This window comes from Vicugna pacos, chromosome 27 (genome assembly GCF_048564905.1).
Source record: "Vicugna pacos chromosome 27, VicPac4, whole genome shotgun sequence".
NCBI classification, from domain to species: Eukaryota; Metazoa; Chordata; class Mammalia; order Artiodactyla; family Camelidae; genus Vicugna; species Vicugna pacos.
Window position 1 is genome coordinate 20457084 of NC_133013.1, and position 23988 is coordinate 20481071.

Genomic DNA, 23988 nt, shown 5'->3' on the forward strand with positions numbered 1-23988 from the left:
CTTTTCTCCAAGTCTCCGACTCAGTCTTCTTGAATGTGCTTCCCAAGTCCGTCTCATGAGTCCTGCAACCAGAAAGAGTAATTCTGTATCAAGAACAAATTCAGGCCAAAGCCCTGAATTGATGTCACCTCTCTCTTAAGGTAAAATACACACATACCCCAGCATCACTGAGAGTAACTTCCCTGGTTCTCTCTGTCTATCCCTCATACACGTGGTGCATCGTTGAGCTTGTCTGGTTGGGGTCAGTAGATAGTGTGGGGAGTAGGAGTAAGAATCTCTTGAGACAGAAAAGGGAAACTGGGAACTCCTTAGGAAGGAAATGGAACTTGGTTTCTTAGACCTTTCAGAATTGAAATACACTGCCCTTGTCCCCAGGTGGTGGGGGTTCTCATGGAGGCAGGTAGCCTGGGAGCCAGTCAGGGAGGGGCCTGAACTCCCGCCACCTACCAGAGACAGACTGGTTGGGCAGTCACACCCAGCGGCCTGATCTGACAGACTGGGCTTTTTTGCAATTCACTTTCTTATGTTTTGCCCTCTCTCCAGTCTCCCCCCACCTCCATGCCTTTAGCAATGTCTTAAAAATTATATATATATATATATATATATATATATATATATATGTATTTAATGGAGGTGCTGGGGGGTGAACCCAGGACCTCATGCATGCTAAGCATGAGCCCTACCACTGAGCTATACCCTCCCCCAGCACTGTCTTGTTGAAACATCTGGTCAGGCTTCGGGGGTGCAAGGTGCAGGGTGCGAGGGGAGAGTGGGTGTGTGACTGAGGGAAGACTGCATCTATACTTGGGCAGAGTGATGGAGGAGAGCTCTAAGCAGTGGTTAGCGAATCTGGGGACAGGACCTGTGAGGTCCAGCTAGCCCCCGCCCCCCCCCCCCCCGCCCAGTAGAGACTGTCATCCATGGCTCTTTGTTACTATAACTCACAGTACCTTAGCCACACAGGTTGGACTGCTTTCCCTGCTAAGGTGAACAGGAAGGTGGAACTTCCATCAGGGAACTCGTGATGTTTTCTCTTCTGCTTTTCACTCCTGACTAACTGTTCCTTGAGGGGGCTGGCCAGATACTAAATGGCACCTGTGGGAGAGAAAGGCTCAGCCCTCCTGGCCTCCTTGCTTAATGTGGGCACTCCCTAGGGGCTGGCTCAGGAATCAAAAGTGCCCAGGGGAAAATGAGACAGGAAGTCTTGCTGAGCCATTAATATCTTCAAGCAGAGTAGCTCAACTGTTTCCAACAGCCCCACCGCCCCCTCCAACCCCTACTCCAGAGGCCTTCTGAGTGCCTTCCTGAGTCACTGCACCAGCATAATATCTCTTTGAATTCTCCATTTCATCTTGAATATTCATGTGATTTTTGTAATAGACTCCATGATACATCAGGGCTGGTTTTAGAATGTGAATGACATGAGAAGCTGTGTAGTCTAGTTGCTAAGAACATGCAGTGTCTAAACCTTTCTACATCAGTCTCCTCATTTGGAAAATGGAATTAAAAATTAGACCTACTCCATAGTGGTGGGCTAACTGAGTTAACGCAAGCAAAGTAGCTGGCACAGGGCTTGGGGCGCTGTGCGTGTGTGGAAATAACATCGTTATCCCTCAACCATTCCCTGAATCAAGAAGCACACACAATCAGCCCTCATTATTTGAAGATTCCATCTTTGTGAATTTGCCTACTTGCTAAGATTTATTTGCAACCCCCAAATCAATAGTTGCAGCACATTCATGGTCCTCTGATGGGGGGTGAAAAATTTGAGTTGCCTGGGATGCATGTTCCCAGCTAAGGCCAGTCAAGGAAACGCTGTGCCTTCTGTTGTCAGCTCTCCCACTGCAAACAAGTATGCTTTTATGGCCTATTCAGTGCCACTTTTCACATTTTTGTCTTTTTTCTTGGTGATTTTACTGTTTAAGATGGCCCTCAAGAGCAGTGCGGAAGTGCTCTCCTGTTCTTAAGCAGAAGGCGGCTGTGATGTGCCGTTTGGAGAAAATCCTGTGCTGGATAAACATCATTCAGGCACAAGGTGTGGGTTTGATGTTAATGAACCAATAAAATATGTTAAATAAGATGTCTTTAAGGAGAAATACACACAAAATAATTACGTTATGTATTGATTGGCTGACAAGAACGTTATGACCAGAGGCTGGTAGGACTCTAACCCTGTATTTTCCCCAGGAGCAGCGGTTTAGTATTCCCAAATTCATGCTTCCCTTGACTTTATAAGAACATAACAATGGGGACTAAGGAGAATTGGCATACATAGGTGCATTCTTCTTGGTTAACCCCGCCCTCACTGACCAGTCTCCCCTGCCTCCTGCACACTGAATGTCCTCTGCTCCCTTCCTGCAAGATTCCAGTCATTTTACATGGAGTGGAGAGATGGTGGATTTCCTTGGCTAGAGGAAGTCACCAGAGTAAGGAAGGGAAGATAGGGGAGGAGGGTAGGCAGGGCTAGCTGCACCATCTGTTATGGACCAACCACAGAACAGGCAGGAAAGCAACTTCAGGGATGAATGATGGAGGCTTTAGAAGAGATACAGGCTGTAATCCTGACTTTGCAATTCATTGTGTACAGGTTATGTATCTCCTGGGTCTCAGCTTCCCCATCTGTGAATTGGGAATAATGATACCAACTAACACCACAGGGCTGTCATGAAGATGAGTTGCACATAAAGAGCTTGGCATGTGGCTGGCACACACTAGGCACCCAAGGAAACGATGACTGTGGTAGGGCTTAGCTGGTGGCATAACCAGACATTCCAAGCAATCCCCGAGCCCTTGCCTTTATACCTGTGAGTTTAGGCCAAGGCCAGGGACAAGCCTTTTGCCTTGCTTCTCTTCACTTCCCCAAGTCCATAAGGAATTCACCCCACTCCCAGTCCCTGGCACTTCCACCCTAAATCCCAGACCTAGGCACCCCATTATTTGGGCAGCTGCGCAGCTCTCTGTTACGCATGGTCTGCTCATAGTTAGTGGCACCAGCTACCCGCTTTAGAGGCACCCCTGCTCGGTCGGTCGCTCGTGGTTCCTGGCAGCCAAGTGTCTGGGTGGTGAGCGAGCTCAAGGGAGTCCGCCGGCCCCTGCGCGGGTCCACCCTGGGCAGCCCGGGAGGGGCCACTGGTCTCCGACTTTGACTTTGGTCATGCCTGGCCCGGAGCGCCGGAGGCTCGCAGGCACGAGCCAGCGGTTCCGGGCAAACCTCCGTGTGGCCGCTGGGTCTGACTTAGCAGAGTCGGCGCCCGGGCCCGGGAAGGGAGGGTGGAGGCTCGGGGAGGTGGTGGGGGTGGCGATGGCATCCCCGCTCCCGGCTCCGGCTGAGGCGGGGCGCCCCGGCTGGCTCGCGGCGCAGCGGCCGAATTTCCCCAGCGCGCCTGCCGGCGGCGGCGGTGGCGGCGTCGGCAATCCCGGCTCTTGGCACCACGCCTGGCGGCCGGCCCAGGGCGAGGAGTGGCTTCCAGGAAGCGGGCGGAGGAACGTTCCAGCCGAGTCTCGCCGTCGCCGCGGCCCCGCGCGCTCCGAGCGGCCCGGGCCGGCCCCTCACGCGCTCCCTTCGTGCCCCTGCTGCCCCCGGCACGGGCGGAGGGCGCGGGGCCCGGGCGAGGGCGGGCGGGCGCCCGGGCGCGCCGTGCACTTGCCGGGCGGTGCAGGTGGCGGCGCGCGCCCTCCGCCTCTGGGTCCCGGCCAGCGCCGCGCTCCGCACGCCCGGAGGGGGCGGGAGAGGCGGGGCAGCCCCCGTCCCAGCCCCATTTAACTTCTCGGAGGCGTCGGCGACTGCGGCGCCGCGGGCTGGAGGCCGGCGTCGGGGAAGGTCCCGGTCCCGGGTTCCGCACGAGGTGTTGACGAGGCGGCTTCTGCCCGCCTCTCCTCAGCGTGCGCCGAGCCCGCGCGGCCCGGGCTGCACGTCCCAGACATTTCTGCGGCGCCAGGTGGGTGCTCGGAGCTCGGCGCCCGGGGGCGGGCAGGCGCTCGCCGGGGGAGGGAGACGAAGCAGCAGCAGCCGCCGAGCCCGCCTGTGGGGCTCCGAGCGGAGGGGCGTACGCGGCCCCGGCGGCCCCCAGGGCCGGGGCGCTCGCACGGCTAGGAGACCTCGGGCCAGGCCGGCTCCGTGCGGTCCTGGCGGACTGCGGGAGAGGCATTCGGGGGCGCGTGACTGTGGGGGCTCCGCCAGGTCGAGCGCGTTCAGGTTTGAGGTTTTTTAGGTAGAACGCGGGCTGACAGCAGCTAGTGGTCTCGGGCGTCGGAAGTTCCGGCCGCTTGGCAAGTGGGTCGCGAGCGCCTAGGGCGCCACGGGCTGAGCGACGCGCCCGCCGCGGCAAGTGGGCGTGCAGGGCCGGGGCGCGGCGGGGGCGCGGGCGCGGGGACCGCGAGGCGGCCGGTGGTCGGAGGAGCGCGCCCCGGGACGGCTGGGGCGAGCAAGCCCGGGGGGCGCACGGTCCCAGGGCCCGCACTGGCCGCCTGCCTTCAGCCCAGAGTCGCCGCCTCAGGTCGGAAACAGCAGCACATTTGCGGATCGCATTAGGCCAGGCCCTTAATGCTTTCTCCAGATGGAGAGAAGCCACCGACCCGCCCCCGGACACCGGCTCCGCCAAGGCGCCCGCGAGGCGAAGCGAGAGGCGAGGGTGACCTCGGCTTTTCGGCTTTTCCAGGCTCGACTCATACTCATTTCCCTGCAGAACATCAGGAGAACTCTGAAGAGCAGCCCCGCTGCCCTCCTGGTCTCCGAGGGCCTCTGCTGGCTCGCCCTCACCTACTTTTAGGAGATTCCGCTAGGCTGGCTCAGAGGCTGTGCCCTCCGACCCCCCCCAGGGCAGCTCTCAGGCCTCTCTGGCTGCAGGGCTGGGGCTCTGAGGATTAATGTTGTCATTTGGTGGGGAAAGCCTTGAACCATCAGACGACCTGCGGTCCAGTCCAAAAATAGTCACTGTGCTGCTGTATGAACTTGGGCAGGTCCCTTCCTTTCTCTGGGCTGGCTTAGTTGGGTTTGGACTCATTTTTGCCTTAAGTACAAGAAGCTGGCAGGTGCCCTAACCCTTGGCTCCATGCTGGCTTTCTGAGTCAGATGCCAATAGCCACACCCTGCTGCTGACAGATGGGTTGGGAAGTGGCTGGTGCAGAGATGCCTCAGCTTCTGGAGGGCTGGAGGTGTGGGTTACACACTGGAGCGGGTCTAACTGCCCGCCTGACTTTGATGTGGACTCCTCCTAGAGAGAGCCCCAGATGGTCTGTACCCTGTGGTAGGTAGCTCCATCCTGGGCCAACACAAACCTTTCCAAGTCATTGTGTGGGGTTCGGGGTTCCTCCCTCTGATTGGTCTAAGTCATGGGTGCTGCTGCTGGGTCCAGAGCTGGTTGGAAACCAACTGTTTTCCTCTTTTGTAGGTTAAAAGTGAGATCCCATGGCTTCCTGGAAGAGCCCCTGGTGGCTGCTGAGATGGATGGTCTTCATGCACATTGCCCTTCTGCAGGTAACAGGGAGGGCGAGAGGGATGGTAGGCATCCTTCTGTTTACTTAGGAACATTATTTGAGATCACTTAAAATGTGGTATGATTAATGTTAATCTTATACCAAAGAGAATCTAATTTTGTCTTTTACTTCCAGCAAATGGTATTTCTGGTTGACTTAGCTGTAAGAATATTCCAATTCCTTGAGTCCTAATACCCCTGTGCCTTGATACTACTATGAATACTATATACCAGTGATGACGTGGGGCTGTGATGGATCCTGCCTTTTCAGTCTAGAATGGCTGTCTGCATGGGCCCGGTAGAGACTTTGCTGCTAGAGGCTAGGATGCAATGAATGAACAGAGCTGAGGTTCTGGCCATAGCTCAGCCACTAAATAAGTATTCTGTGTTTACCTCTATCGACACATATCACACTGTTTTGCAGTCCTTTCTTTAGATTCCTGTCTTTCCCACCAGTAAGGGGGCCCCAGCTCAAGCATTGCATCCTCATTTACCTACAGGGCAGACTCAAACAAAGGAATGAAGTTAGTGTTGCCTGAGAGACAATAGGGAATGGTGGAGACAGTGGCAGAGTTGCTGGTACATGCTCCATCTTTTAAGATCAGCCTCTACTCAGCTCCAGGTGATCATTGCCACGTGACAAGCAAACCCAGGATTGCCGAATCTTCCTATTTTTCAAGATAGCTGGTTATCCAGACTTCCCGTGATATCTCCCAGTTTTTAAAGCATCGAAAGCCAAACAAATATGTTTGTAGACTGGATTCAGCCAAGCAGTTTGTACCTCCAGATCTAAAGGTGCAGAGCACCTTCAGTATTGTGTCCTGAGCGCTGCTGCTAGCCCATACAGTACCTGGTGTGAATTAGAACATGCTAGTCCATACGGTATCTTGTGTGAATTAATAGAAGGCAACCCTTCCCTGCACATGTAACCTCTCATCACATGGCTTGATGGCCTCTGTACTCTTGGGCTTTGGCAAAGGGCCTGGCCCTTAACAAGGGCTTTCACATCTATTAGATGAGCACGCACACGTAAATAAAGAGATACACCCTGGGAGAGATTAATCAGACTTCTGCTTTTCATTTCACTCTCTGGGACTTAGTGCTTCTAAGGCCTCTTCAGCTCCAGTGCCCCATGGTTTCTGTGACTCATGCAGAACTGGTTGGTGAGGTACATCTTCTCCCCCATTATCCATTTTATTGATGCTACCCCATATTCACAGTTTAGTAGATCTCTTTTATTAGAACAAATGTTAATATTTTCAGGGTGATTTTCAGGTTTCTGTGGTCAGCGAAATGTAGCATTGGGGCAAAAGTGCGGAGACTTGCTTTTCCATCCCATCAGCAGGTCTGAAACAGGCTATGAGATCCAGAGATTTGTTCCTGATCAAGTGGGGCTGAGGCTTCAAGGCGCAGGGTTTCATTTTGTCTTCTTCCACCCTATAAAATTTAAATGTGCTTTGAGGCAGTCTGTTGACCTTTGGCCAAGGGCAGTGTTTGCCCAGCTTGAATCACTCACTGACCTCTTTTGGATTTTTCCATATCTTTGTGCCTCTGCAGTGTTGTTTCCATGTATGGGGCAGTGTGCACAGAAGGTTGTAAAAGGAGATTTCAGGCCAGCGGCCTTCATTATCCACAGCATCAGCTGTGGGAGGCCCAGCTCCACCACTTCATGGCCTGTCATACAAACATCTCTGCATCTCAGTTTTCACATTTGCAGACAGGGGGTATCTACTTCATTGAATTGTTTGGAGGAGTTAATCCCTTGTGAAGATTAGAAAAGTAAAAAGCAAAACAAAATGAAAACTGTCTGGCCTGTAACAAGTGTACCAAAAATATTAGCCGTCTGCTGTTGCTGCTGTCATAACCCCTTGGAACAGGGGAGGCACCTGTGATTCCACTGTGGAACTGTAGGGGGCACTCAGGAGGCATCAGCTGAGGACAGAAGATGCTGCAGGGGCTGGAAGGAGGTGGGACCTGATCTTTTCATGGGAGGTTCCTGCAGATGTGGGTGGGATTGGCCAGGGCAGTCCCATCACTGATCCTGGGAGAATGTTCTAGTAAAGGCTAGGTCGGTTTGGGGCCCTGCTTATGGGTTGGACACTTGGTTATCTCCCCAGGGTCAACCTGGGTTTGATTCAAAGCTGCCCCTCCCAGGTATCGTGGGATTTGGGCGTTGGGGGCCCTTGCCGCGTTCTCTAGTCCCTCCTCTTGTCTTACAAGTGCTGCCACCAGAGGGCTGGTGGGGAATTAATAGCCACGTGAGGCTGGGCCACAGGGAGCATGGGATGTGCCAGCTAATTTAATAAAAACTAGATTTTCTTTATTAAATCAGTTAAAACTGAAACTTTTATGTTCACTGACCACAAGTAATTGTGATAGATTGCAGAGCAAGCCATGAGGTCGGCAGCCTTGTGTTTTTCTAACTCGTTCTTGACCATTTCTGGAGGAGCTGGCTGTTCTCTCACGCAGACAGCTGGAGAGGCCTCCCCGCTTCCTGCCACACCCCGGCCCTGGCAGCTTCCTGTTGCTCTGGGCCTGCTCCTGAGGGACCCCGGCCTCCCCTGCGAAGGCAGCTGCTGCTGCTCCAGCTCCCTTCCAGCCTTCGTCACTGAGAAGTCTCAACTCAGTGGGCTGTGACTGTGGGGCCAGTCACGGGCTCCAACCGCGTTTTGCCAAATCCATTCCGTTTCCGTGCCTGCACGTGGCCTAGGGCAGAGTCAGTCTCATTTATTGAGAGGCCATTCCGTTTCCCCACTTGATTTCAGTCTCATCTCCCTTCTGTCTGGTCTAGGCTTGCCACACGGCTCCAGGTACCTGGAGTGGGCCACACCACAGTCCGTTCTCTTCTCACCTCGACCAGTGGTGAGGATCCGTCTTCCTTTTAGTTATTCCGGGTCCAGCTCTCGGGGGTTGGAAATAAGGAGAGGGATGGAGGGGAAGGGCCAACAGCTCTGGGCTGAACTGGATGCCCCTCTCTGGTGGTGCCACCTCTCTCCTCTCTGGCTCTCACTGACTTTCCGCCGTCTGGGTAGCACGTGTGAGTTCGTCAGAGGGCGCTGTGGGACCTTCCTGTCTCGAGGCAGGAGGTCCAGCTCTGACTTGCCTCGTGCTGCTGGGATCTTCTTGCCCAGCAGGCAGCTCCATTGGGTAAAGCACTAGCAGGAAGAGTCAAACCCAACTCCCTTTGGTGTTGTCCACTTGATCCGGAGGAAACGCACACGTCCTTGTTGTACAGACAGTGGGGATACGGGGTGCGCCAATGCTGCCTCCTCTCTGTCCTGCCGCCTCCCTGCCACACCCTCCCCTCGGTCTGCTGCACAGGAACAGATCAGTGGACCCAGGCTAAGCAGGTGCCTGTCTGGGGAGTGGATTGCCCGTCTCCCCTTGCAGGCATCCGTGAGCTCTATGAGTGATTCTTTTCTTTCTTCAGTGCATCTCAGTCCTCCTTCTTAGAGATCGAGGAAGGAGTGAGGTGGTGACTGGTGATAACAGGACTTATGTCCCTTTGCAGGGAGCTCTAAGAGAGAGGTCCCCCTATGTTGGTAGCTCTCTTTAGAATGTGGGGCACTGAGCTCCTCTTCGTTGTTAGCTTTGGCCCCTAAACTGCAATGGGAAGGGTCCCACTGACTATCTGGATACTAAAATGGGGCTTAGTCTTAGGGCCAGTGCTCGTCTTGGTGGTAGTTCTGGTTTTAGTGATCCTGATTTCAGTGGTTCTGGTGTGATGTTTGAAACGTGGTCATTTTGGGTAGTTCTTGGTGGTTGTCTTTGGCTTTGTTTTGGTTTTGTTTTGGATCTTAAGCATTCTGGTTTTATCAGTTCTGGGGTCGGGAGTGGGGAGTGGTTCTGGTTTCAGTCCTTTTGGATACTTTGGTGGTTCTGGTCTTGGTGGTATGTTTGTCTCAGTGGCCGTCACCGTGGTGGAGACTCTGGTATTAGCAGCTCTTGCCTTGGTGTTGCCTCTGGTCTCGATGGCAGGTCGCCCTCTGTGATACCACCTGCAGTAACCCCAACCTTCGCTTTCACTCCACCTCCTTTAAATCAGAAGGCAGAACCCACGCTTGGGGGGTGGTCGTGGGTACAGAAATCCCCTGCCTCCTCCTGACCCAGTGGCAGATTCAATCTGAGTTGGTGGCTGCTGTCACTTCCCTCTTGAACTGAATCCTCCATGAGCATTGGTTAGAGATCTGTAAACACTTAGATTCACCCTTTACAATAACTTCTTATGATATCATTTAATTTGTGGTAGGACCTTTTTCTTTTTTGCATCCTTTTAATGTTTCTCCCTTTGTTCTCATATGCATGATCTTCTGATCATCCTTCCTCAGAACTCTCCAGCCGAGTTCTGTGACACTTTTCCTGCTGTTCCCTATCCAAGAAATACATTTAAGAGAATTACAATCAATTGATTGAGCTCATTGTCATCATTTGACATTCTGTGTCTAGAGGCATTGACCACTAGCAGGTAAATTGTGCAAATAAAACATTTAAATTGTAGAAAAATAGAAGATATAGATAAATGAAAGGAAAAATCAAAATCTGAAAAATTGCCTTAATACTACCACCCAGATAACAACTACTCACATTTTCATGTGTAATCTTCCAGACTTTTTCTATGCATAAATATGATATAAATACATGTATATGTTTTGATAAATGGGATCATGCTAAACATCCTGTTTTATGCATAATTTTTCAGTCAATAGATCATGAACATCTTTCCAATGTCAATACATATATGACTGCATTTTCATTTGTAATGACTGTGTTCATTGTGCTTTTGGATACACTGCAACACAGTCATTTGTTTAAATACATTATTTCTTTATTGGGCATTTGAGTTGTTTCCAGGTTGGTTTGTTCGCTTGTGTTTGCTATCAACCACCTGCCGTGAACATCATAGGCTCACGTTTTTCTCACTTATTTGAGTATTTCCTTAAAATAATTTTTCCTTAGAGGAATGTGCTTTGCTACACATTTGATAGACACTTTGGCCTTCCTCCTCTTTGCCTTGTTTTATTCTGGGTGGAGGTTTGCCAGTTGGATGCATACTGCAGACTGTGTTGGCACTGATGGTGGAGTCTGAAGAGAAAGACCTAAGCTTGTCCTGGAGGCGGACTCCACCTTATTACCAAGTTGCTGAAGTTATTGGATAGGTAGGGAGTCAGTTAGATCCTGGGAGAATCCAGTGGGAGAATGAGTGGGAACTCTCACCTTGATTGTCACAAAATGGAAGAGGTCTGGTATCCCTGAGAGGTTTCTGTCTGCCTCTCTGCCTCTTCCATGAGCTGCAGATCAGCACATCCGTGAGCTGCTTCCTACTTCCCCCAGCATATTCCCTGGGGGCCTCAAACACAATACTTCCTAAAGGGAGGTCCTCACCGCCCACCCAGCTCTGTCTCAGTGCCTGGATTCTCCATCTTCTGGTCATTTGATACAGAATCCTGGGGTCACTCTAGATGCCTTCTTCTCTGTTGCCCCTGCCCTCTACCCATTTGGCCACTAACTTCCATTTGTTCCATGTCAGAAATATGTCTTAAATCTGTTTTGTCCTCTCTGTTTCTGTTGATACCCTATGTTTGAAGAGTAGGATATTTGACAGCATGGGGTATGAAATAAGGATGAGCAAAGAGAGTTTGTGGCTATCTGTCTTGTGGGGAGGACCTTGACGAGCATGCTAAATAAGTAAATGATAAAGAGGACTTGATCCAGTGGGCAGCATGGAGTCCTGTGGGCCTTTGACCAGAAGGTGACAGGATGCACTACGTTAAGACTCCACTGGATCACTAGAACATCCCAAGGATACTTGGGATGCTGCTGGTACTGTACAGTTGGTTATGGTAACTTCAAGTCAGTTTACGAAGGTGCATGGGTGGGGAGTTAGTCATAGACAAGAGAATGTGAATATGGGCACCGTTTTAGAACCTGAGGGATAGGACTTGACAAGTGATTATGTGGGATTGAGAGAGAAAGAGGGAAGAATTGAAGATTCCTTTAGGTTTTGAGCAAGTTTTAGGGACACGTGAAGGTGAAAATTCATCCTGATCTTGTGAGATTGATTATGTTTGAAGGAGTAGTTTCAGGGAGAGCTGTGGATTGCAGAAGGTGAGGCACTGAATGAAGAAAATATATAATACCCCTTTAGAAGGAGACAGGATCATTAGAAAGGTTTTTCTGAGCAAAGTGAACACTTCAGTGTATATGTACTTCAAAGGGATGCAGCCAGGAGAAAGGGAGGGATTAAAAATACAAGAGGAAAAAGCCAATTATATGCAATTGTTTCATAACAGAAAAAAGTAAGCAGGGTTTCCCCACTGCATTGCTAATGGATCTTAAAGCACCAAAATTAACATCTTATGGAAACCACATTTCAAGGTTTATGATTGTGATTGCTCTCAGTTTATTTTTACAGAGATGCTAATTTCCATAAATAGCATGGAAGCATAAAGCAATTTCCTCTCCAAGTATTTTATGCAATTACTTTCTGGAATTTGTCAGCACTGAACAGCTCCAGCCAATAAATGCTATAAATTATTGGGGTCAAATGCTCAGAAATGCATTTGTTTTCCAAGCCTTCATTTATAAACATAATAGCATGTTATTTTGAAAAAAAATTTTAAAGGGAAGAATAACTCTTATTTTGTTAATAAAAACATATTTATAGTATTAAAGGACTCTTTGAATTCTCTCTACTCTCATTTGAAATTCCCATTTTCCCCCGATTTAATAACATAAAACATATTCAGTATTAAATATGTGGAAAACACAGGAAAGGACTAAGATAAAAAAACACCTTTCATTCTAATAGCTGTTAGAATTTTGTTGTATATATTGTTAATAGAATTATTAACATATATATGTATCTTTTAAAAAGTGATTGCACTATATTTTGATCATAAGTTTGTAAAGATTTAACAATAAGGACTATTTCTATATGCCATTGCATATTTTATTTATAATAATATTTAATGTCTTCATAGTATGGCATCATTTGGTGTGCTGTATTTTATTAACTATTCTTTACTTCTGACCATTTAAGTTCATCAGTTTTTTGCTGTTGCAAATAATGCTGCTATAAAAATATGCTTGTAGATCCATCTTTGGTCACACTTGTGATTATTTTCTTTGAATACATTTCTAGGAAAATGTGTTTGTTGAAGCGTAATTTTAAGATCAAAAGCTATGCCAGTTTTAAGGCTAATATGAGATTTAAGGAAATTTTAGTAGTGACAGATTCTTTTTTTTTTTTTTTTTTGTAGTGAGAGTCTTGAAAACATGTTTGGGCCATTTATATTACTGCTTTTGTGTTTGGTCTCTGTAAGGCATTAGAAATAATGTGAAAGATTTTATATTCATATTTTTGTCTATTTTTCTATTGAGAATCTCTTACTAATTTGTATGTGCTCTTTATATATAAAGAATATTAGTCTTTTTCTTTAATATATAGCACATAATTTCCCAATTTTATCATTAATATTTTAATTTAATTTTCTTTATATACTGACATATAACATTTTTAAGTTGTCTACTCTAGGAGTCTCTGACTTTAAGAATTCTTTGCTTTGCATCACACTTAGAAATAACCTCATACTGAGAGTAAGTAGATATAATCTATGTTTTAGTCTTATATTTCTTTTTCAGTATTAAAATTTTTATTTTATAATGGATTTAGTCAATGTATCTCTCATTCTCTTCCTGCTCTAATACCATTGTTTTAAAGTTACTGTAGCTTTGTAATGTGTTTACCATCTACTAAGGCAAGACCTCTGTCTTCATTGTTACAATTTTGACTAGTCTGGAAGGACTTTAAAATTGTTTGGACAAGTTGCAAGAATGAAAATCCTATTGCTTTCAATGGCCATGGCAGAATGGAGTAACAAGAGTTCCTTCCCTCAAAACTATATGAAAGAAACAAAAAAGAACGAAGTGTAGCTCCAGTGAAAGCAGGAAATGGTGCCTGTTCACAAACACAAACTATGAAGTACTTTCTCTGAGCACTGTGAGGTCTAGACCTGGGTGAGAGACGGTCCTGCAGGCTGACACGTGTGTCTGGATTCTGAGCAGGACAGAGATTTCCCTGATGATGACCGTCCCAGTTTGTGTTTACTTAATAAACTTTTGGTAAGAAGAGTGAAACTGGGGGCCTGGATGGGACTCAAAATAAATGAGTATTTTCTCCAAAGCGGTCTAGTTGACACCAAAAACGGTAAGGGACATAGAAGGGGAAAACCGCTGACACAGAATTTTTGTCGTCTAGGTGCACAGCAGACCCGCGTACGGGGAGAGCCCGCCGAAGGCGGAGTTGGGGGAGGAAAGCAGCTCTTCTCTTTGCAAAATGCAGTGGATTAAGGGGGTTCCTTGGGAACCTCACTGACTTTTGAATGTTGAAAATAAAAGGAAGAGGTGACGCTAGAGAAGCGGAAAGAGCATATTTAGTGAGAGAACGAGCCAGACAACAACGCAGAGTTGAAGCTGTGGACACTCTAGTTCATTCCCTGATCTCAGGCCTGTTGTCCTTGCGCTGCTGCTCTTCAGCAAGCAGCTGCCCCCAATAGGAACAAGAATACAGCAAACTCAATGGAGTCAGCACTGAGGACATGCTAGATAGAACGGGCACTCTGTAAGATGAAATATAAAACAAACAAACAAATGATTATGGGAAAACAGTAACAAAGGAAATCCAACATACATATAATTAATGTTTCTTAGAAAGAACAGAAAAAATTCAACAATACAATCAAAGAAAGCTTTTCTCATTCTGTCTTCAGGTCTTTGTAAATATTGATTCTGAATTTTTTGGCATTGAGTATTTCTGAAGAGAACTCTGGGGCCAATCTGATTTTTTCCCCGTATATATGCCTTATGTGTCTCCCAGGATGCATACACGATTTTTTCTTTATATTCTGAAGTCCATATTTTCATCTGGATATGATGTGAATACATTCTTATCTTCATGAGTGTCCCTGTTTGTGTGTGTTTTAGGAAAGGTTTTTTAATGTGGTCTTCAAATCTGAAATGTTTTTATTTTTTATTTTCGCCATTCTTTTCCTAAGCTCACGTTTTCTGTCGTCTTAAAATGTTTTCTTTAAACTCTTGTATTTCTTCCAGAACTTTTTAAAAGTGAGATCAGATTGTCTATAATTTACTTGTGACTTTGTTGAGTAATTTATCTAGAGATTCATGTTCACTGATCGCATTTTATTTATGTTTGTTTCTATTTTTAGAAATTTGTGTGCATTGATCTTGTGAGGGTTCTGTTCTGATAGGGATTCTCTTTTCAGTGGGGCTCTGCTCCATGTGAGTCTCATCCTTCTTCTCAGACTAGCAGGCTAACCGGCTTATGTTCTTCTCTTGGTGATGGAGACACGAGAGCAATTCCAAATGCATGAAGGTCTTTGTTATGCATTCTGCTTGTGTCATTTTTGTAAATCTCATTGACCGAAGCAACTCACATAGCTGAAGACACAGTCAGGGGACAAGGAAGTACCCTCTCCTACTGTGAGGACATAGCACGTTATGCGGCCAAGTCCAGAGTTATTGGAATGGGCAAGTATTCTCCCATAGGGACTGTATGTATGTACAGGTTGAGGGGTGGGAGTGAATATTTTTGAATAATTAATCTAATCTGGCAAAGCCAGACCTTTCATTGATGCAGTATAGCTCTGGAGAGAGCATGCTTTAATTGCTACACTCACAGCACTGGCGTAAACTAATATTACTCAGTTGGGAAGAGTCAACACTAATGAGGAATTGTAGCCAAGTCCTACTTCGTGCTGTAAAGCCAGCTGTCCTTCATGAGATAGATGTTCATATTAGATAGGGAGGCTGTGATACCTTCCTTCCTATCTTACTCAGAACTCTAGCCCTAAACCTTAGTCTGTAGCAACTAGCAATCTAGAAATTGATTGCTCTCAACTCCCTAGTTGAGTGTTACTTCAACTTTTTGACGCTGACCCACAGGAGGATGTGCATGATGACTCTAGTATGTACGTATGTGTGTGTTCACATTACTGGAACAAAAGTTTCAAGAAACAATGCTTATTTTTTCTATGAGTGGTTCACTATGGTATTTGTTTTTATATCTATTCCATCCCAATTGGTTGATGAAAAAATGGCTGGTTAAGACCTAATTAATTTCATCACCCACTGATGGGCTGTATTTACAGTTTGATAAAAAAAAACTGCCCTAGTTAATAGACCCCATTCTCTGTCTACTTTTATGTGTAGTCTCCTTCTCGGGTATTTGTCTGGAGGGCAGGGGTTGATAAATGAGACTCCTAGCACAACTTCCAAATTCTGATTGGCCATCATCTAGTGTAGCTCTGCTCTCCTGGGGTGCTGTGTTCCCCCACTGAACTGTGGCCAATGGTGTCTGTTTAAAGCTATAGTTTCCAACATGCTTGGCGATCAGCGTTCTTCAAAGCTATCTAGATGATCATACTCTTTTACTCCTCTGACCTGCTAACATGATGAATCATATTAATAGGTTTCCTAATATTGAATCATCCTTGTGTTCCTGGCATTAACTGTACTTGGCCATGATATACTGTCTTTTTAATATTCAGCTGGATTTGGTTTGCAATATTTTGTTGAAAAATACTGCATCTGTATTCATAAGTAATGTTGGTTGGTACTATATTTTCCAGGTTTTTATATCAAGATTTCTGTTAACTTTGTAAAATGGATTGGAGCATTTTCAATCATTTTTCCTTTTTTTGGATCAGTTTAAATAACACAGGAATAACCTGTTCTTTGAAGGTCTGAAAGAACTGGCTAGTAAAATAAATGGGGCACAGAACCTTTGGTGGGGGGTGAGTAGTTCTTTGACAACTTTTTAAAACTTTTTATATGATTATTGGACTTATTCATGTTTTCTCCTGCTGTTTTAGTCAATTTTGGTAAATTTCCTTTTCCAAGAAAACTTCTATTTAATCAAAAGGTAAAAATTTTGTAGGATAGAGCAAAGGGGAGTATTTTTGTAATTTTCAAACACATTTTATATTTTGCTTTAATTTCTGATTGATTTTTCTTGAGAGTATGCAACCTTTAAGGTTTTAAAGTTTTTAAATGCTCAGTTTTAACGTGCTCAATTTCATGAATGTTGCAAGGATATTTAACAATTTGACATTTCTCTAGATTTCCATGGATAATTGACAATAAATTGTATTCTCTGTCTTAGGAAATGTTCTGTTATCCCTTCTCTTACTTCATTGGTCCTTTCTGTCTACTCTGTGCTCACTCCCTGCACGAATTCCTGTTTAGTTCTAGTGGGTAACAGTCCATCTTGTTTTTTCCCCTCCCTTGGCTCTTACTGATCTTTGTCTTCAGGAAATCACCAGTGTCTTGTCGAGCTGTTTTGTAAACAGAGACAGTTCTTTCCTTAAGAGGAGTAATGGGTCCGGGTGTTGGGTAGGATTGAACTATGCTTTCCCATTTTCTGCTCTTGCCTCTGGGTTGTTTTTTAGTTTATCCAGTAGGATCAATAATGAAATCTTCAGCATATTTGTTTACAAATATTTTTCTTTATTACCAAGTTGTGCCAGGTCACACTCCCGTTGGTGGACTGGCAGGGTGCCTCTCACTGTATACTGACCAGCATTTGATAGCACTAAAAAATGTCACTGTAATAGCAGTCCAGACATTTTAAACTCTTTTAAACTTTTAAGTCCAGACATTTAAAACCCTTAAACCCAGACAGAAGTGACCACCTTGATTATCGGAGCAGGGAATTCTGAGGGTTGGCGTGGCTCATTTAGAGGTACACTTAAAGCTGTGTTATAAAGTGAATAGGCGATGAGTCTATGATTTGTGAAAAGAGAGACCAGTACATGTTAAAGTCCCAAGATAAGGCACCAGTGAGCGTGGGAGGATAAAAATACAAGCAAAACTTGGTGGCGCTCAGTGGCATCTGGGGGACAGGACTCCAGGAGAGTTTGGAAAGAAGAAATACAGTCCGGGTCTTCCGCTGGGGTAAAGGTGGGGCCTGCGGAGAACCTCTTCCTGCTTGGTTTGGTTCTCTGGGGGGATGAGGGATGACCTGCCCCTTTGCTGGACTGAAAATGGAAGCCAGTGGCAGAAAGGAGCCAGTCTGAATGTGAGGGCTGTGACTGCCTTTCTGGAGAATGCGTTGCTCATTTGCTCCAGTGACTGTGGTCCTGCTTCATTCAGGTTGAGAGAGAAGAGAACATGGACTTGCCGGGATAGGCAGAGTGAAGCAGCTCCAATGCCCTGTGGCTGTTCAAATGAAATTCCTTTCAGTGCAAACACTTCACACTTAGAATGCAGAGCCTCCTTTCCATGGAGCAGTGGTCTGTAGGACAACAGCAACGACTCCCCTCCCCACCCCTGTCCATGGCCCCCTGATGGAAGCAGGCTCTCCCAGGACCCCGCTCCTCAGGACAGTCTCAGTGGACCTACATCTTGGAGGTAGCCCAGTGGCTCTGAGCTGACCTGCAAGCCCTCCTTCGCATCCTTGGGAAGTCCAGCATGTGGCAGGCATCGTTGTTCACAGATTTGGGGGTGGAGCACTTGGGCTACACACTGTGTAAACACTTTCTGGGATGCATTAGCAGCTTCCATTGTCAGAGCCAGGAAAGCATTTGGTGCACGGGGCAGGAACGCGTGGAGTGGCAGGCGGCCATGCTCTGGCGGGCTCTGATCAGTCCCTGATGTAGAGAAGCCGTTTACCTGGGTGGTACCCACTGTGCATCTGGCTGTTGCCCAGTGGGTCCTTAGGAAGGCAGCTAGCGACCAGGCACTTTGAAAGACAATGGAAAGATTTGGGGTGGCAGTGGGGAACAGCCCAACCCATGCTAGGGAATGAACGCACCACACTTTATTATATAGGTAATTGATAAAAGTAATAGACCGGCACATACATGTACACAGAGCAACACATATGATCTGCTGATGCGATCCCAGCCTGTCTCAGTGGGGCACTGGGGAATCCTTTGAGTGTGACAGATTGAGTGTCTCTGTCCTTTTTGGCCTCACTGCTGATTTTTTCCTGTGTTGTCAGTTGCTCCTCTTTGATGCCCAGCCCTGAGCATGCGGTATATGGAGGAAGCCTTGGCTCCCCAGGTTCTTCTGTGGCCAGTGCAGATAGATGTCAAGGTTTTTTTCTGCTTCAGGAATTGCCAAGGGAAGCCTGTCCTTCCAAAGACACATGGCACACAGAACATAGGCATCTTTTTTTGACTGTCATGTGGAAGTGCTCCCTGAGCTCAGAGCTTCATTGTGTAATGGACGACTGTGGGATTAGCGCATAATCCTGAGACTCAGTTAATGAATCCATTGACTAACAATCTCTGATGAGGTCAAGAAAGAAAATGATCTTAATGAAAACTAATTTGGGACTAGAGTTGGCAGTAAAAGTGCAAATGGAGCCCTAGTCTATGTTCAGCATTTATAATTCATAGATTCTTCCTTCCTCTCTCTTTGATAGTAAGGTGAGTATATATAGAGGAGTTTTCACTTCTTTGGTATGTTAGAATTCCTTTTATGGGATATGTGGTTTATAAATTTTTCTCTCCTGGTCTGCAGCTTGATTTTTTTATCCTCTTATTAGGATCTTTTGCAGAGCAAAAGTTTTAAATTTTGATGAAGTCCAATTTACTATTTTTTTCTCTTGTGGATCATGGATTTTGTTGTCATGGCTAAGAACTCTTTGCTAGGTCCTGAAAATTTTTGCTTATGGGCAAAATACCCTAACAAGTTCTTTTCTGGAACAGATTGTGTAGCATTGGTGTTAATTCTTTAAATGTTGGGTAGTATCCTCCAGTGAAACCATGTGATCTTGGAGCTTTCGTATTTGACAGGTTTTAAACTATGAGCTCAATTTCTTTAATAGTTATAGCACTATTCAGTTATCTTTTTTATGTTGAGTGAATTTTGGTAATTTCTGTTTCTCAAGGAATTGGCCTATTTCATCTAAATTGTTGATTTTATGCATGTAGAGTGGTTTGTTGTATTATGTAATTATCCTTTTAAGGACTGTAGGATCTGTAGTAATTTCCTGTTTTGTTCCTGATGTTAGTAGTTTGTATCATCTCTGTTTACTCTTTGTCAGTCTTGCTTTTATCTTTGTCAATTTATTGTGTTGGACACATTTTGTTGATCTTTTCAAATAATCAGACTTTTCTTTTCTTTTCTTTTTACCAGCTTTTTTCTCCCCTTAATGGAGGCACTGGGGATGGAACCCAGTTCCTCGTGCAGGCCAAGCATGTGCTGTGCCACTGAGCTGTACCCACCACCCACTAATCAGGTTTTTTTCTTTCATTGATTTCCTATATTATTTTTCTGTTTTGTAGTTCAGTGATTTTTTTTTTAAAGTTTTTAGTGGTTGTTGTTGTTGTTCTCTTTTTGGGGGGAGGTAATTAGGTTTATTTACTTATTTTTTTAATGGAGGTACTGGAGCTTGAACCCAGGACCTTGTACATGTTAAGCATGCGCTCTGTTGCTGAACTATACCCTCCCCCCCACCTTATTTCAGTGATTTCTGCTCTTTATTATTTTATTCCTTCTGGTTGCTCTGGGGTTTTTCTCCTTATTTTCTATTTTATTGGGTGGAATTAAATCATCAATTTGAGATCTTTTCTTTTTTCTAACGTAAGCATTTAGTGCTATAAATTTCTCTTTCTGTAATTTGTTTTGCCATATTCCACAAAATTTGATATGTCTTACTTTAATTCACTTCTTTGAATTTTTTGTTTCCTTTGAGCAGTTCTCTTTTTCCCCATGAATTATTTAGAAATATGTTATTTAGTTTCTATCTGGAGAATTTCCTGTTACCTTTTTGTTACTGATTCCCAGTTTGATTGCATTATGGTCAGAGAACACACTGTATTATTTTAATTCTTTTAAATGTGTTGAGGTTTGTTTTGTGTCCAAAAATATGGTCTATTTTAGTGAATGTTCCATGGGCATTTGAAAAGAATGTGTATTCTGCTGTTGTTGGTAGAGTGTTCTTTAAATGTCAATTAGATTTTGTTGGTTGACAGTGTTTTGTTCTTATATAGCTTTGCTGATTTTCTATCGAGTTATCATTCCGTTGCTGAGAGAGGGATTTTGAAATCTCCAACTATAATTGTGAATTTGTCTATTTTTCCTTTAAATTTGATCAGTTTTTCTTCAAGCATTTTGAAGCTCTGTTTGGTATATACACATTTAGTGTTTATATGGTTTTGGTGGAATGTTCCTCTGTGTCCCTGGAAATTTTCTTTGCTCTGAAGTTTACTTTCTCTGCTTTAATGTAGTCACTCCTTTTAAGGAATTGCTATTAAATATAATATTAGCAAAATATATTGTTCTTTTTCTTTAATGTACATTTACTTTCAGCCTGTCTATATAATTATATCTGAAGTGAGTTCTTATGGAGAGCATATACTTGAGTTGTGTGTGTGTGTTTTTAATCCATTCTGCCAGTCTCTAGCTAATGTGTGGTGTACTTGGTGTATTTCAACCATTTGCATTTAAAGTAATTATTGATATGTTATAATTTTATGCTATATAATTGTATGCTATTGTTGTTATAATTATATATTTGTAGGGTTTTAGCCTGCCATTTTATTGTTTGCTTTCTCTGTTTCTTATTCCTCTGTTTCCCTTTTATTGCCTTCCATGGGTTTCTTGACCATTTTCCAGAATTATGTGTTAATTTATCTATAGAGGTTTTGAATCTCTGTCTTTCCCCCACCCTCTCATGACTGCTTTATCTTATCACAGCCACTTTGAGTGAAGTGTAGAAACCTTACCTCCATTTAGGTTCTTTTACGTTTCCCCATTTTAAATATGGTAACTATCTTAAATATTTTCTCTTTATACATTGAGCACCACATCAGATGATATAATTTTTGCTTCAACTGTCAAACATATTTTTTAAGAAGCTCATGAAGAAAAGTATATTTTATTATCTTTACCCCTATTTTTACCCATTATATTGTTTATTCTTCCTTCTTGAAGTTCCATGTCCCCTTCTGTTATCATTTACCTTCTTTTTAGAGAACTTCTTTTGTCCTTTTCTTTAGGGGTAGTCTTCTGATGACAAATTCTTAGTTTTCCTTCATCTGAGAATGTCTAGATTTCCCCTTTATTCCTGAAGGGTATTTTTGTTGGGTATAGAATTTTGGTCTAAATGTCCTTTTTCTTTGGCACTTGAAATATCTGCTACTTCCTTCTGGGCTCTATAGTTTCAGATGAGAAATCCACTATTATTTGAATTGTTGTTCAAATAATGCCTTGTTTCTCTCTAGCTTCTTTTTAGATTCCTGTTTGAGCTTAGATTTCAGATGTTTGATTATTATGTGTCTTGTGTATTTCTTTGGGGTTATTTTATTTAGGGATTCAGATTCTCAAATCTTTGGTTTTATGCTTTTCACCGAATTGGGAAAATTTCAGCCTTATTCCTTCAAGTATTTCTTTTCAGCCCACATTCTTTTTCTTTTCCTTTTAGTACTCTGATAATATGAATTTTATATCTTTTTTATTATCCCGTAGGTCCCCAATGCTCTGTAAATTTTATTTTTAGAGTATTTTCTTTCTGATGTTTAGATTGAATAGTTTCCCTTCCTCTTGTTCACTTTTACTGACCTATCATCTTAATATGCTAAAAAACTGCATCCAGAGAGTTTTTTAAAAATAATTTAAGTTGTTGTATTTTCAATTCTGTAATTTCTATTTGTTTCTTTTTTGTATCTTCTGTTTCTTTTCTGAGATTTTCTATTATTCATTTGTCACATGAGTGTTCATATTTGGTTATCGTAGCATTTTTATGATGGCTGCTTTAAAATCCTTGTCAGATAATTTGAACATCTGAGTCATCTCAGTGGTGGCATCTGTTGATTGCTTTTTCTCATTTAAGTTATGATTTTCCTGCTTTCTGGTATAAAAAGTGATTTTTTTTATTATTTTCTAAATATTTTTGGTATTATGTTATGAGACTCTGAATCCTACTTAAATCTGTCTTTTATGTTAGCAGACAGTAACCCTGCTTAGATTAGTGTGCAGGTCCTTGCCTTTGTGGGCTGTAATTATAAGAGCTAAGGTAGACCCACTTCTTTAGTTCACTTGATGTTTTGCTCAGACGACCTACGTGGCTAGTGGCTGAGTGACTCTGCCTATCACTGCCTTAGGCACATCTTCCTTTACTTGTTTTATTTTTCTTCTCAGTCTTTCATTCCTCCATTCCATCCCTTTTTAATTTACTTCCCCAGTATATGTTCGGTCTGCCAAAGGAGGCTTCCAAAATTGTTTATTCTTGCTGTTGACATGAAATACTGAATAGACTACTGACTGGTGTACTGGAAGAAAGAAGCATTTGGTGTCTAGTTGGAGAACACTGGTGTTAAAGGGTAGAGAGATTCAGTGATTGTTTATTGTACAAGGAAGCATGATGGTGATGTAGTCTAAATAAGACTAATTGGTTTTTCCCTTGGCTTGGCCTGAATCGATGCTGTTTTCCTTAAATTTTCCATCAGAGAGCAGATGTCATCTAATGACTTTCCTATAAATGTTTGCTTTCTTAGAAGTGAGCTATGTTTATTTCTCCAGTTACAAAAATGTGTTGTTTATAACGTGTAAAGAAAAAAAAGAAATGTGCATCTATTCTGACTTGCTTCCCATCCACTTTTCTCACTGCGTCATTACCCAGACTGTTGTCAGGTGGACCAAACTGCCTTCATTAAATAGTGAAGAGGAAGACATCCCAGGCAGGACTTCTAAGCTTGCCCCGCCTTTATTGGAGGTTTAGGAGTATAAGGGAATTCACTTGGAAATATTTGAACTTTGGCCACAAATTCAGATTAAGGTATTGGTTCAATAAAACAGATCATTCCTTTGAGTCAAGATGAAATTCGCATCAGTGGGAAGAATGAGAGGAAGTGGATGCAGTCATCTCTCGGAATCCTGGAGGGATTGGTTCCCGATACAGATACCAAAATCTGAGGATGCTCAAGTAATTTGCATATAACTTAGGCACATCCTCTGTATACATTAAATCATTCCTAGATCACTTACACTACTTAATGCCGTGTAAATAGTCATCAACACAGTGCAGATGCTGTGGAAATATTTGCCGCTGCATGGCACATTCAAGGTTTGCTCTTTGGAAATTTTTTTCCGAATATTTTCTATTGGCAGACGTGGAACCTGCAGATGCAAAGGGACGACCGTACCTGGTCAGACCTTCTGTTTGTGACTGAGATGGGCATCGCTGAGTTCTTACTTACTATGCCCTTGTATGCAGCTTACTATTTCCTCCAGATAGTGTGGTTGGTCCTGTAGCCATGCTCCAGTCAAATGGAACTGCTGCCTCTTGCTTCCCTCTACTCATTCTCCCCTCTTCTCCATCCTTTCTCCACCTGCCCCTCTGTTCCTAATCCTAGCCATCTATCAAGATTCCAGATGTTTGCAAAGTCTCTTCCATCCTCTCGTTGCATACATCTCGCCCTGATTGTGTTCAACTCCAGAACTGAGTTAGTTCTGTCTGTGTCCTTCTTCTCCACTGAGCTTCACATTT

General features: G+C 44.4%; 1 protein-coding gene across 1 annotated transcript in view; it reads left to right on the forward strand.

The window, feature by feature from the left end:
* The first annotated feature begins 3663 nt into the window (after positions 1-3663).
* Positions 3664-23988, forward strand: part of ADAMTSL3 (ADAMTS like 3) — a 259617-nt gene continuing 239292 nt past the window's right edge. Inside the window, exons 1-2 of the mRNA XM_072950888.1 lie at positions 3664-3938; positions 5391-5476. Of these exons, the coding sequence (XP_072806989.1) occupies positions 5408-5476 (69 nt within the window). The 5' untranslated portion in view covers positions 3664-3938; positions 5391-5407. The remainder of the gene's footprint in view (positions 3939-5390; positions 5477-23988) is intronic.